Consider the following 14,839-nt stretch of genomic DNA (forward strand, 5'->3'; position numbering starts at 1 on the left):
AATATGTGAGCGTCAGTTCTGAAACCTGGAAGAACACACTGGCCTTAAATCATCGGTCCAGTTCAGTGGCAAAACCTGCATTGTTTGAAATACTAACGGAAGTTTGATATACTTTTATTTTTTTTAATATCACACAGCACATTTCAAGTAATACTTTTTTCTAGGAAAACACATGTATGCAAATCTTAATAAAATCCTTCATGACCTAAAGTCATTTTTAGTAAGCAGCATGTCTTTCTCTTTTCTATATTCAACATTAAGAATCAGAATTCTTAAATGAATTGTGTTGTTGAATTATACAAATATATGTTTGTGTCACATCTTTACCACAAAAGCAGTTCCAATTTTAAAGAATACAAGCCATATTTAATTGCATGTTCCAATGATTATACAATCTTGTTATGTGTATAATTAAGATGATTCTTTAAAACATGAGTTATGTTGAGTATTTAAATAATTGTCTCCTGCCTGTTGGTTTAATTCAGGTTTAGTGTCAGTAACTTCATTCTGACTTGATTACTTTCTTTATTCTGAAAACTAAAAAATTATTATTTGAGCACTTGTCTAAGTTGAGCAGAGTTACTGCTGTAACTACTGATTTTAGAAGTATTTAACGATATGCTGTGACTTAACAGATATTCAGTAAAACAAACTTGGGCTCTTTGTTTCTTCACAGAAATTTCCAACTGAAGGACTGGCAAATGTTGTTCGAAATGTATTTGACTTTGACTCCTACAACAACGAAATGCGTGAAATTTTAATCAACACTTTGCACAAATATGGGATACCTATTGGAGCAAAACCGACCAATGTACAGCTGGCCAAGGAGTAAGAATAACATAAGATATATATTAAGAAGACAGGTTTCTCATGATCACTTTTTGATAGTGCATTATCTTGCTGCTAATAGATTCAAAACCAACCTGGAATACTTGAAGTCAGTACTTCTCTGGTTCAAATTTATATTCTTCCAAATCATTTATAGCAAATTACGTCATGATAGAATATTTGCTTATTACTAATATTTAATCTTGAATGTTCATGTACATATTGATAGCTTGTATGATAAACAGATACACATATATTAATAAAGGGAAATACTTGTTTCTTTTCCTGTGTTTTTAATTGAGTTGCAGCACATTTCTATCCTGTTATTTGTCACCTAAATCAGTAGCAAAGCAAGCAAATTTTCTTCGGTGGTAGAGGGATTTTGTCTTTGATACTTACAAAAGGCTCTATAAAAACACTTCTGCAGAATAGGACAATGCATGTAAGCTCTAGGAACCATTTTTGTATGTATCTGTATATCACTATTATTCTATAATTATGTTACCAGTTGACATATTACATCATATACTTTTTCTGAGGTTAGACTTAAAATAGCTTTTGGGTTTTTTTTTTGGGACTAAACTGAATGATGACACAGATTTAACTGGTTCTTCTACAGTTCACAGATAACAGGCTTAAGTAGATCATACTGAAAAGCAACTAGGAAACTAATTTACTCTGTCTTGAGCTCTAATATATAATTTATTTATGGAGAAACAAATATTTCCCTTTCATGAAGAAGGCTTTATGGATATATGGAAAATTGGGTTTGCCATTAGGCATATGTTTTTGGTTTTTTTTGTCAAGGAGGGACTGATTCTTATGACACAATGTTCTGATATTAGGTGTCCATGTGTAGGTTTCTCCTGCTGGAGCACCACCGTTACAGTATCTAACAGCCTACATATACCTATTAAAAGAAGACTGGCAGTGTAATGCATGTGGTATACCTTTTAATTTTGATGATGGAAGAATGAAATGCCTAGGGAACCAGTACTTGGGTGTACTGCACAGAATTACAGTGTCTGTCAAATTGACAGTACACACTTCAAATTCTTGCCATGGTTTCTCTGGTAAAAGTTACTTGTTAATTTCTATTTTAAAGAATTATGTTTGTCCTAGTTTTTTGAGAAATTTGCACTTTATATGACTTTTAGAAGTATTAGATTTGGGTTTACATGGTTCGATTGGAAAGGACTTTGTTAATGAGAAGATAGAGGTTGAGGAAACGTAAGAGAAAGCTGTAACTGGGGACTGTTCAGTCTCTAAGTGAGAGGGTAGAAGAAAGATCTGATCATACTGAATAAGGGATATTCACCTGATCATTTTGAATCCATGACAGATTTTGTAGGACAGGTTACATCAAAGATGACAGACTTACAAGACTCCCTTCACAACGTGCTTATCAGAAACTTCACTTGACTAACAGTTATGAGTGCGTAGTGTGTATGCTGAAGGCCAAGGAGAGGAGAAACTACAGGCGCAGTTCACACGCAGTTGATAAAAATGACTTTTTCTTAGATCCCACCATGAAAGACTGGGACTAGGCTGACTGCCTGGCTCTGATGATCCAGCAGTCTTGATCTCAGTATCCCATGTGTCCACCACAGCTTGCATGTCACGTTATCCTACTGCTGCCTTCCAAAACAGTCTTGGCATTGGTCATAAGGTTTAACCCTTTGGAGTTTGTAAGCCAAGATGGATCACCTTGAATTACAGATACACCTTTCAAGAATGGTTTAGGCACAGTTGATTCTGTCTTGGGGTTAAAAAACATATAGATAATCTCTCTAAGTGTGTTCCAGCCCCTATTGCAAAGTTCCATAATGGACACACTGAAGTAATTTGGTATGGTATTTAGACCACTGCACAAAAGCTGCTTCCTGAAGCTGCTACATGTTTAGAATGAAAGTACTGACCTTGTCTATACTGTTTACCAGAGCTCTGAGAGTCTAGTTCATCCCATCTCCTTCAGAAAAGATGCAAGTTAATCTAAAACCTTCCTATCTGATTTTTGTCATGATTCATGCCTGAAAACCTTCAGAGATGGAGTTCTGCAACCTCCCAAAGCAAATCAATCTTGTTTCCAAATATCCATGTAATCAGAATGTCATCTCTAGACTAAAAACATATAGTTCTCTCACTCTTCCCCATTTTTCAGCCTCTGGTTGTTTTCATTCTATGATTCCTCTCCTCACTTGATTCACGTTTGCCTTTAAGCATTGTGTGTGAACCTCAGCAGGTTCTGCTAGAGCTGAGTAGAGGAGTGTGAGAGTATAGAATGGAGATGTATGCCATGCAGTAGCCCCTTTTAAAGCCCCAACAAGTTTGCATTTCTTCCAGTGTTTAACTTGCATCCAGTTTGAGGAACATGAAACTCCAGATCCTTTTTGCAGAGCCCTGCATAACATTTGCCCCATCTTCGCTTTGTGTAATCAGTGTCCTTCTTACTGTACTGTATTTTTTCAGATTAGCTCCCTCACTTATCAAGATCACTTTCAATTTTAGGCTTGTTTTTCTTCCTGCTTGTAGTCTCTCACAGCTTGGCAAACTGAAGATTTACTAGGTGTGATTTCTACGGTGTCCTACTGACAACAGTGTACCCCCCCCACCCTGAGCTTTATTTCCGTGTTCCAGTTTTAATTTGCAAGACTTTTAAGGCTTACAAGCTATCATAATAAACTGGTCAGTGTTTCTATTAAGTAATATGAAAACTGGGATAGTATCCCAAACCTATTCTGCTGGAGGATGTTAGTCATACCTGCAGCAAAATCATTGCTATTGTTAAGAGTGCAAGTCCTATATGATTAAGAAGGTTTGTGATACAGGAGCATTTCTGGGAAATTCTAGGATAGGAAAATCATTATACTGAAATTCTGATTCCTTTTTATAGGTTCTGTATGATATGTTTTGCATCACACAATTTGTGAATATTTTATTCTAGTAAGTTTTGGAGAACTCTATTATCTATTACTTAATCTAAAAGAAAAGTTGAATAAATTAGAATTATGTAAATACCTGGTGAAACATAACTGCTGAAAGTATAGGAACATAAACGTGAGACACATGAGCAACACACTAGGATCTCATTAGAAGGAACTTTGAGGGTTGTATCCAGCTGAAATTAGAGGGGAAATTTGACAGACAGTACCAGTGGCACTTACATAAATTTTAGCTTAGGCTCTGGAATTAATATACCTAATCTTGGAAGGAAATATTAGATGGTGTCTAATGACCATTTAGAAAAGAATTCTTACAGTATTTTTTTCAAGAGAGAAATTGATTTGTTGATGCTAATTTATCTACTTCCAAAATTGGTGTCTCGTATTAGACCACTAAGGTAATGCCTTAATTGGGCTTTTTGTTTCCTTCAGTTGGTTTATGTTGTTGTGTTGGGGTTTTTTTCCCAGATAGGATGACCATTCTTCAAGGCATTGACATCTTCACTATTTCAGGTTATAACATCAGGATATTGTCTGTATCTCCTGCTCTCACCTGTCCAATAGTTTATAGTTTTTATCAGTATTATGTGTAATGCAGGTGGCTCATCCACGATGCTTTGCCAAGACATAGTGCATAATAAAATGGATCACTCACTGTGCTCATTGTTTTCTTTATGTACAATTACACTTTGTTTTTCCCATTGGCATCTGTTAGTCACATTTCTCTGAACTCATGCTAATCTGTCATTTTGGAGCACAGTTCAGACCATTTGCAATTCCCAGGTAAAACAGCATTCAGCTCTAATTCTGGCATTTATATGGGATGAAACTGTCATTCCGTATTTTGCCTCCTGTCACTATCTGCTTCCCAGTGCTTGCTATAACTTCAGTATTTGTTTTATATGAACTGGTTTTTTTTACATGTAAATGTTAACTGCTTTCATTTTCTCTCAAAACTGTATGCTTTTCTTTGGTTGGGGTTTTTTAATTGCTTTTTTTTTCCCCCAGGTAATCTCTAATTAATTATAGGAGCTGTGTCTTACCATACTGTGTCTCTTGTCAACCCTGTGCATTGCAGGGAAAGAAAGGGAGTGGAGGGGGGAGTGGAGGGGTGGATCTGCACTTGAATGTCAAGGAATGAGAGGCCTAACATAAGACTGTTCTGTATGTCTACTGCTTATGTTTTTAATAAAAAGATGTTTAAATAAAGTAAGGTATTTCCCAGGTTTCAAACTACATCTTAAGCCTCAAAAAGTTAGATAGGTCAGAAGCCTCCTCAGCTAGACAGAGCACCGGCTGTTACTGAAATCCTTGAATACATCCTGTGCCAGCACTGAGCTGGTTTACAAGATCATGTATTAAGCAGCTTTGTTGCTTGCCAGAGTTCATGTGTGCAGCTGTACTAGTATGATAGCTAGCTGCAGGGAATTTGCATTCATTGGAGCTTCAGTCTTACAGGATTCGTAGCCATTTTCAGTATGTTCTCTGAAGGCTAAATAAATAACTTTATAAAGCAGGTTCTGTTGACTTTTTGAATACATTTACTTGTTGGGTTTGTTGTTTTGTTTCTGTTGGTTTGTTTGGGTTTTTTTATTAGCCTACAATGAAGTTATTTTCCAAAATTAAAATTATAAAGATTAAAAGAAATTGCATTCCATAGGTGCCACTTGGGAAAGTTTTCTAACAGCAGAAGCAACTAGAGAAATACCTTTTGACAGATTGTCTCCCCTTAGACTGCTGTGCATGAAGAAAATCAGTCTGAATAGGAATTTTTTGTATAACTGCCCCATCAACTGTAGGTCCTGTGCAATAACCTTTTCTAAACAAAATGCCTGATTCCGTACTCATCCCATGGACAGCAGTGGTCGTGTTGAAATCAGGGTGTAAAAATTAAACTTAAATTAGCATGTTTCTAAAAAATGTTTCTAACTTCCCTGAAGCAGCAGGATTTAACAGATCCAAAATCAAAGAACTGATCAGGAATAATTCCCTAGAACTTGCTTTCAAATCTTGGCTTTCTTACAAGATTACTGCAGTCTGTTATGTAGTTTTGCTGTCCTAGCAACCCTTTCCAGCTTTTGAAGAAAGCAAAAATCATGATTCACTCTGCACACCCCAGCTGGAGGGAGCAGTGAGGTTTCAGTGCAGTTCTTATCCAGTTACTGCACTTTTCACACCCATCAGATCTCTTTGCTTCACAGGTTTTGCTGGTGATGGCATTTCCATAGTATTCTGTCTGCCTTTTATGTAAATGTATTTAATTAATTAATTTGAAATACAGCAGTGTGTCAGGAGCCCCTTGTGAAGCTTTTTGCTAGTACTGTCACTTCAGGTTATTTTCAGAACTTGCTTGTTACTTTCAAGTCCAGGAAAAGAAGATAATTTCCCTCCTTCACTGCATGTCATATAACAAGAGGAAAACTGTTAAGATGATTTCAGTCTGGGCATGTTCCAGCCCTTCTGCACCCTCACTCTCTCCTGAAAATCATTTTGGGGGCAGACTGGTTAAAAGAGCTTTAATGCCACCAGCTTATTCAGTACTCTTAGCCTTTCTCAGACCTGATTTATATGAGAGAGCAGTGGGATGAAGTAAAAAAAGACTTGTCAGGCCCTGGAAGAATAAAATCCCCATAGCTCTTGGAAAAAAAACTCTGTATTATGAATTCTGCATTTTGTTTTGTTCTTAAATTCTGATCTGCCTTCCCCTCCTTTTTGCTCTTCACGATGACTTGGTCTGCTGCCTCAGAGAACTTAATCAGAAACAGGGAAGAGAACAAAGCCTCAAGAATCTAGGAGAAAGGAGAAATCAGTTTTCCTGAGGGAAGAGAAGAGCTATTAGCAAAGCAAATATCCAGAAATCTGAAACAGAGTGGAAATGTTTTGTTTCTTTGGGAATGCAATCTGTATTTCTGTTGCTATATAAAGCAGGGCATTTGCTTAGAGCTGGCTATTAACATATGTTTTGTTTTAAAATTTAATAACCATTATTATTAGTGAACCTGTTGATTTCTAGGATGTTGTCCATAGGATTAATGTGTAAGCAATTAAAACTGAAGTCCAAACCCTTCTGGAAGTCGATGTTCCATTGAGCTAATGGGAAGCAATTGCTGCTGATTATAGGCATATCAGTGATTATGCTACTTGGAGTCACATAGCAAAAGAAAGTCTCCAATTTCTTTTGGCACACAAGGCAGTTTTGGCTCAAGACATACCCAATGTTTTGCCAGCAAATCATTATGAAACCCAAATGGAAGGCTGAAGTAAAATTCCATGGATAAACTGAAATTTAGTCTAGTGTGGCTGTTTGCCTGTTTTCTGACTGCATTAATGTAAGAATTGTGTATACATTGAAATAGCACATGCTGAATGTTTTTTTCCTAATGGTGTTAAAAGTTGTAATCTACAATATATTGTACTTGCCTTGGTTTTTGTTTTTTTGAGTCTGACTTAATTTCTCTTCTTAATTTGGGAAGAATCTGACTAGACTAGCTAGGTGTAAAGCATGGAAGAATGCAAACTGAAGTGGGAAAGAATGCAAAATAAATCACTCTTCAGACACTGGTAATTATTGATATTCTTAATTAGACAACAGACAGGCAGTGAAGACCGCTGGTTCTTTGACAACGATAGGGTATTAATGAGATGCACTTTCCTTAATCCATGCCACAGTGACATATTGCTGCAGATGGATATTTATCCATGAGCACCAATGATCTATAGCACCCAAACAATTTTCTGTTTGCAAAAAGTGTCTTTGGCTATCTCACTGCATTGGCAGATGGTCCAAATGCAGAATGCTGCTAGAAGCTGGTGACTCTCTGCCTGTGAGGACTGGCTTCTCATTGTTGCTTGCGGTTTGGTGTCAGTATACCAATAAGAAATGTTAATTCAGCTTTCCTGCATGAGCTGCAAAGGTTAGAGGATAGTAGGGATCACTCCCTGAGTTTTCCTTTAAATTCTCAGTGGAAAAATAAAATAGAATTCTAATTCCCTAAGTTTCATGTATAGTTCAGCTGAGGTTTTCTGATTTGCGATCCCTTCTTATTCTGAAAAGGACCTCTAATATCTAGGAGGGATGAGTTGTTTGGTGGGGAGAGGGGAAATAATTGGAACAGTAGGAACGAATATCATCCGACAGGACAGAAGAGACCAACTTCTGTCAGAGACTTTTAACAAAAAGTCCAAGAGAGCTTCCTTAAAATGGACTTCGGAGATATTTATAGGAACTGGGAAAAGGAATGTCTTCTGTTCTCTTGCCAAATCCTGTAGCTATCCAATGATGTGCAATGGTGTGTAACACAGAATGTAGTTTTGATAGGAGGTCTCCTCAGGAGCAGCTAATCCCAAATAAAAGAAACCAAAAGTGATGATTTCACTAGCTTGAGGGTATTCATGTAAATTAACGAAGTCAAACTGCTTTTAATGGTTGCAAATCACTTCAGAAGAAATAAAAATTGTGTCATCCCTGTTTTGCTCTCAAGCTATTTTGTCATATGCCAGCATTTTCCTTTCCTATATAAATGAGCTTTGCTGTGGCCCATATATTTCTTCTCTAAATAAAAGGTACAGAAGTAAAGAAGTTAGACCAAGGCAAGCAGTTGAGGCTTTTGAAGATGTCACTGTCCTTTATGTAGACCAAGCTGGCCAGAAGGCAATGGGATACTCCCATTTCTGTATTCCTTTGTCTTTGTTCATGTGAGGAGTGGCAATATGGATATGGAAACGACTGAACTTTTAGTGCATGGTTAACTTGCCACAATGTTTACTGTGCTTGTTTTGCTGGTTTCCTAGATGAGTGTGCCACTGACAGAAGTTCCTTTAAGCAGTACTATCACACCCTGATCTGAATAAAGCAAAGCAAGAGATGCTTTGGATATATTGTATTATATGTCTCAAATAATTCAGACTGGAAAACTTCCTTTTGAGCTCATCTTATGTGAATTGCTTCTTCTTTTATGATGCTGTTTAGTTTGTGACTGTATTAGTATTCCAGAAAATTTTTTTGTGATTTAAAACATAAAAGAAATGAAACATTTTAATGAGGAAGCATTTTCTGCAAGAGAATCTTCAGATATGACTCATTGGAAAAATGCAATTGTTTTTAAATTATTTACTGCCATATCAGTTGCTGGTTAATGAATGTAAAAGTTTGTTTGTTCCTACATTGTTTGACAGACTACCACTACCAGATCATAAGTTTATGGGCTACTGGAAAGTCACTGAGCCAGGGAATGCACAACAGAAACTGCTGTGTCCAGCAGAAACTCAAAAAATAGATGTAAAGGTTTGTCTTTTTTTTAAAATTATTTTTTAAAATTCATATAATACTGGTTTTATGTATTGGAGTGCAAAGAATCTAAAATTTGTCTAATTCCTTCAGGAAAATGAGTATGTCCAAGCCATGGTCCTTGTTCTCTGTTCTTGGGGTTTTATACTGACTAGGAAAATTAACATTTTTGTATACCTAGCCCACACATGCAAGATGTGCTTTAAATTAGTAAGTTTGGTCAGAAGTTCTTTAAAAGAGGTTTTTATAAGGATATTGACAATACCATACTTGAAGGAGCAGTTTTGGGTGCTTGGAGGTGGCTGGTTTCAGTTCCCAGATCTCAATTTTTGGATAAGATCAGAGGCTGAAAAGAAACCTCTTTTCTATTTCACATGTAGCTGAATTCTTATGGGTGTTTGGCACTCCCAAGTCCGAATCTCAACCCTTGGTACAATTTGACCTGCAGCCAAAGCTTCTAAGTCCTTTTCAGCTTTGAGTTTTGGCTTAACTTCACTAATTATTACTCCAGAGAATAAGTAAAAATCTGAACTAATGGGATGTTGGGGTGAGATTTAAACTTTATATAGTAAGAATTTGCCATTGAACTTTCTTGAAACAAGAATATCCTGCTTTTTATCTTCTACAGACTGTGTTTTATCAGTACCTGATACTTTTTTCCTGCTACTGGACAAGAATGGGTCCAAACCAATAAAAGACTAAGGAGGAAAGGCATGATGGTTTCTGTTCTGTAAAGAAAAAGGCAGTATGGACATTCAAAGTGCTTGCAGAAAAATACTTCCTTTTCCCTTTTATTTAGTTAGCAATTAGTCTATTTCTATTATTAATAGTATTAAGTCTTGAAGAAGACTTCTGGATTTTCATAAAGAATGGTGAATGGAATATTTTGGCAAGCCCTCATTGTTACCATTTGTTTTAGGGTCCTGTGTACTTAAATATCCAAGGATTTCCACTGGAACGACATGAAGCCAGGTCCCTCAGCTTCACAGAAGAACTCGCTTTTTGGACACTGCCTTTGGAGGAAGTTAACTTTGTTTGCGATGTGGCAGTAACAAAAGGTGTGGTAAGAAAAGCTACTAAGTTTTGTAATGAACTCCAACATTTTAAATATTATTATATTCCCCTGTTATCAATACTGGATCTGGTCTATTCAACTTGATTATCAGCAACCTACTGAGATTCAACAAGTGCAAGTATAGGGTATTGTACCTGGGGGGGAAGAGCCCCAAGTACCAGTACAGGTTGGGGGCTGACCTGCTAGGGGGCAGTTCAGCTGAGAAGGAGCTGGTAGATGGTAGATGATAAGCTGACTGTGAGCTAGAAGTGTGTCCTAGCAGCCAGAAGGGTCAATAGTATCCTGGGGTGCACCAGGAGGGGTATGGCCAGCAAGTTGAGGAAGGTGATCCTTCCCCTCTACATGACCCTGGTGAGGCCACATCTGGAGAGCTGTGTCCAGTCCTGGGCTCTTCAGTACAAGAAAGACAAGGAGTTACTGGAGCGGGTCCAGCAAATGGCCACAAGGATGATCAGGGGACTGGAATGTCTCTCTTACAGGGAGAGATTGCAGGAGCTCGGCCTGTTTAGTCTAGAGAAGCTACTCATTAATGCATGTAGCGAGACTCTCACATGAAGGGACTCTCATTAATGCATATAAATATCTCAAAGGTGGGTGCCAGAAGGATGGTGCCAGACTCATCAGTGGTGCCCAACAGCAGGACAAGGAGCAGTGACCGTAAATTAAAAGACAAGAAGTTTCACCGCAACATGAGGAAGAGCTTGTTGACATTGAGGGTGGCAGAGCACGGGAGCAGGCTGCCCACTGGGGTTGTGGAGTCTCCCTCACTGGAGACATTCAAAACCCTCCTGGGCACGTTCCTGTGTGACCTGATCTAAGTGGCACTGCCTTGGCAGGGGGTTGGACTAGATGATCTCTAGAGGTCCCTTCCAACCCTAATGATTCTGCGATTCAGTCATCATCTGCCAAGTTTGACATGTATTTCCAGAAGAGCAATACACAATGTCAAGTAATCCTTCATTAATTGTATTTTCTTATTTCAGAAGAGGAAGCTGAAAATGTTCTTTATGTTACTGCATGCAATCCGGTGTCCTTGTTCTTCATGAACGTTTCTAGTAATAGTGGATACTTTGTGGATCTTTATGACCTCTTCCCAAGAACAGTTGGAAGTGTCTGGCAGCCTTTTGTGACTGTGGCACCACTGGGAAATCCACTCAAAGGTCAAGTTGTTATACATGAAGAGGAGGTAAAAAAAATAAAATACAGCTAAATGTTTAGTGATGAACAAAGTAAGGTGAGATCACTGAGGTGTCTACCTCTGTAGATTGAAATAGCCTGGACAAGCCTTAGGTCTTTTTCCATACTGTTAGCATTAAGATAGACCTTAGTCACTGAGTGTGAAAATACGTTTCATTAAACTACAAGCTTGGTTGCAAAAGTCATTGTATACTTAGGACACCAAGAGTAATTTTAGACATCTCGAGAAACTTAAGTAAGCATCTTGCACTGAAAAAATTATGAAAAAGGATTGTCTTGTGTGTTACATATTTATAGCCATGGACTACATTAGTAATTTATTTGGGATTGTTTTTTCAATGAAGCAACAAAACATTGGTAAGACAAATGCTGCTGTTGTAGTCTTCACAGCCACTGCTGTCCTTTCTTACATTAGGGTTCATATGTTAGGGTCTTTGTATTTCTAGTTCCCACTGAATCAAAAGAGGAATTCTCAAGTAGTTTAATTTTTCCACAAATAATAATTTAGGTTTAATTCCTAACTCTTCCTGCAGTAGACCCATGGAAAAATCATGTGCTTTGGTGGATATTGCAGTATATCAAATTAAACACGTTATTTTTTCCAAGAAAAACAAGAAATGTCAATGATGTATGTGATGTTTTAGAGGTTTGTCTACATATACTTGAAAAAAGACCAAGAAATTATAGTAACATTTGTAGATGTAAGAAGTTGCATTTATTAAAAAAAAATCCACTTGACATCTGGTATTTCATAAGTAATATAACCCATTAATTAGGCAATACCAAAAGCTAAAGATTCTCCCCAGTTTATTTTAACAAAGGTCTTTGGAAATCAATGTTTCTGACTAAGTTGTATAAAAATGGCAATTTTAAATGGATCATAATTTTATTGGAAAGGATGAGATGATGATATTGGGCTCATCAGATAAGCTCGTGTGATTTATTTCCCAGATGACATCCATCTGGTTTCAGTAGAGCCCTTCAGTAAAATGAAATGAAAAATCACCATTCCTTCCTGTCCTTTTAAATAAAATTTTACTAAAACTAAACTCCTCATGGATTCAACTTAATAGCAGAAATCAGAGTTTTATCTGCTTTTAAGACACCTTTACATCTTGTTGGAAGAAAGAGCAGATGATTCTGTTCCTCATGATGGCCATTGATGTCAGTGATTGCAGCCTGTTTTGACTCTATCTTTCTGTTCAGGCTGAGCCAGTAGACTTTGGAAAGATTCTCCAGATAAAGAATCACAGAATGGTTTGGGTTAGAAGGGACTTTAAAGCTCATCCAGTTCCAACACCCCTGCCATGGGCAGGGACACCTTCCACTAGAACAGGTTGCTCAAAGCCTCATCCACCCTGCATGATCTAAAATCATTTCCTTGTAAGATGGGGATTGCATTCATCTTTTTAAAGCAACAATGCCTCTGCCCTGTCCTACCCCCAAGTAGCTCAGGGCATACCCCAATTTTCTGTAAAGCTTTGTGCCTGCCTATTTCACTTTTCTTTTTCTTTCTGCATCTATTGCATTTACCACTCAGAAAGACAACAAAGAGACTGAAAAAAATTTGGAAACTTTATGCATTATTTTATATGGGATTATAGGAGCAAAATGCACATGGAGCATTGGTTTGCATGTAAATCTATAAATTAACGGCATATTTCTGTTTTCTCTTACAAGCACTTTGCTCTGTTAAAAGGCTACAGCTGGGTGGACAGAGTAACTTACAGTCTACCTCAGAGAGCACAATGAACTTTGCCCTGGCAATGCCCAGCCAGCATTCTTTAACTCTGCTTTTATCTTTCTCAGTCCATAAGTGGGGCAGGGAGGGAAGTGCTTTTCCCTGTCCCATGTGCTGCTGGAGCTCTTTATCACATCTCTCCAACAGCAAGGGAGAGAGAATCTGGCACAGAAGCTGACACAGACATCTACTTCACTTCATATAGAAGATGGCAAACAGCCTTTAAAAGAAGGTTGTAGTCTAGCCTGAACACAAGTGGAAGTTGCATATGAAAGTACCTGCAACATACTAGTAGTTATATCTGAGCCCTCTGGTCTCCATAATGTTCTGTTTTCAGGAGGAATGGTATGTTTTCTTCAAAAACTCGTTTAGTTATTAAATTCTCTTCTTTTGGAGGGGAGATATATAAAACTCCTTTTCCCTAAGCAAAGCAAAGGTGTGCTTATACAGAAAGGTCTGCACCTTCTATTGAAAAGGTGAAGATTTTCCTTTTCTATAAGCTTTTATCTCTACCCTTTGTTCTCAGTTCACTGAAATCTCTAGTACAGTCAAGTCTCCCAAATCGTCTGGTAACACTTGCATTAATTAGAACACCAGTAATCTACTTGCATATATTTCTCTACTTCTAAAGGCATGGAGGTTAGAGCCTCAAATCCTAAATTATTGCACAGACTTTTTCCCCTTGAACCTAATGAACAATATGATATGTCTGTATTTGTGCCTAATATTTACAGGGTCAGGATTGTTACATGTGTATCACTCAAGGGGTCCTTGAGTGGCACTAATAGAAAAGGTGCTTGTGGGACAAGAGAAAAGGAGAGGTACAGAGAGGTTATTTGCCAAGCTAAGAATCAGCCTCACCTGAAGCTGACAGCTGGAGAGAATGTGAGCTTGCTTGCTTCAGACATGAGCATCAAGAGTGGAAGAGAACAAAAGTGAGAGTGTGTCCAGGGGGAAGAATACAAGAGGGTTAAACTGAATTACTTGTTTGGTCCTACTCTGCAATTGGAGTGTATTCCTTTCCCTAGCTCTCCTCACTATCTGCGAGACTATAAGGAACAACCTCCCATACCAGCAAAGTGAAATCACAGCCCTGTTTAGTTTAAGGACTCTTAAGAGGAAAATGCTGGCTAAAAAAAAAAACCGCAGTAAGGAAAGAGAAACTTTGCAGTAACTAAAAATAAAGGCACACCACTTCACAAGATTGGTTATTGCATCTGTCCAGAGTTTGGAATTCCAGACATCAGGGTCGGGAGGTTGCCCAAAGGTTACTTTTCTCCCAGTCAAGAACAAACACAGCGGAATTGCACACCAACGTCTTTTCCCAGCCCACTTGATGAGTTGCCAGAGCTGCTCTTGGATGTGTTCGTAAATGACGCAAAAATCTATTCTTAAACACAGACAGAATATACATCAGTCACTTAGCACAGAAGGAAACCATTAACATCAAAAGGGGTGGAGTAGAGAGGCTTTTTATATTGCCAACTGCTCTCGTAAATTTAACACTAAGTGGGAGAATGTAATTGATTCATATGCGTTCTTTATCTCACATGAAAGGCTAAGGCATTGCTTCGGAGAAGCTGTACTGTTGCAGAATTGTATGGACAAATTTGGCGGAAAACCAAAATCCAAGGCAAATGCCCTATTTTTTTCATAAGCCATGTTTCTATAATTTCAGTTGATAATACATAAGCAAACTTCTTATTTTAAAAGTATTGAACTCTAGCTGAAATTCCCAAATGCTCCAAATAACATGGTAATATTTTGAC

General features: G+C 37.7%; 1 protein-coding gene across 1 annotated transcript in view; it reads left to right on the plus strand.

The window, feature by feature from the left end:
- The window catches only part of VWA8 (von Willebrand factor A domain containing 8), a 177,615-nt gene that overhangs the window by 108,996 nt on the left and 53,780 nt on the right, over window positions 1-14,839 (plus strand). The window contains 4 exon segments of the mRNA XM_031045912.2: window positions 677-828; window positions 8,946-9,054; window positions 9,977-10,115; window positions 11,116-11,318. Coding sequence (XP_030901772.2) covers window positions 677-828; window positions 8,946-9,054; window positions 9,977-10,115; window positions 11,116-11,318 — 603 coding nt within the window.

Source organism: Melopsittacus undulatus, chromosome 2, assembly GCF_012275295.1.
Source record: "Melopsittacus undulatus isolate bMelUnd1 chromosome 2, bMelUnd1.mat.Z, whole genome shotgun sequence".
Lineage (NCBI taxonomy): Eukaryota > Metazoa > Chordata > Aves > Psittaciformes > Psittaculidae > Melopsittacus > Melopsittacus undulatus.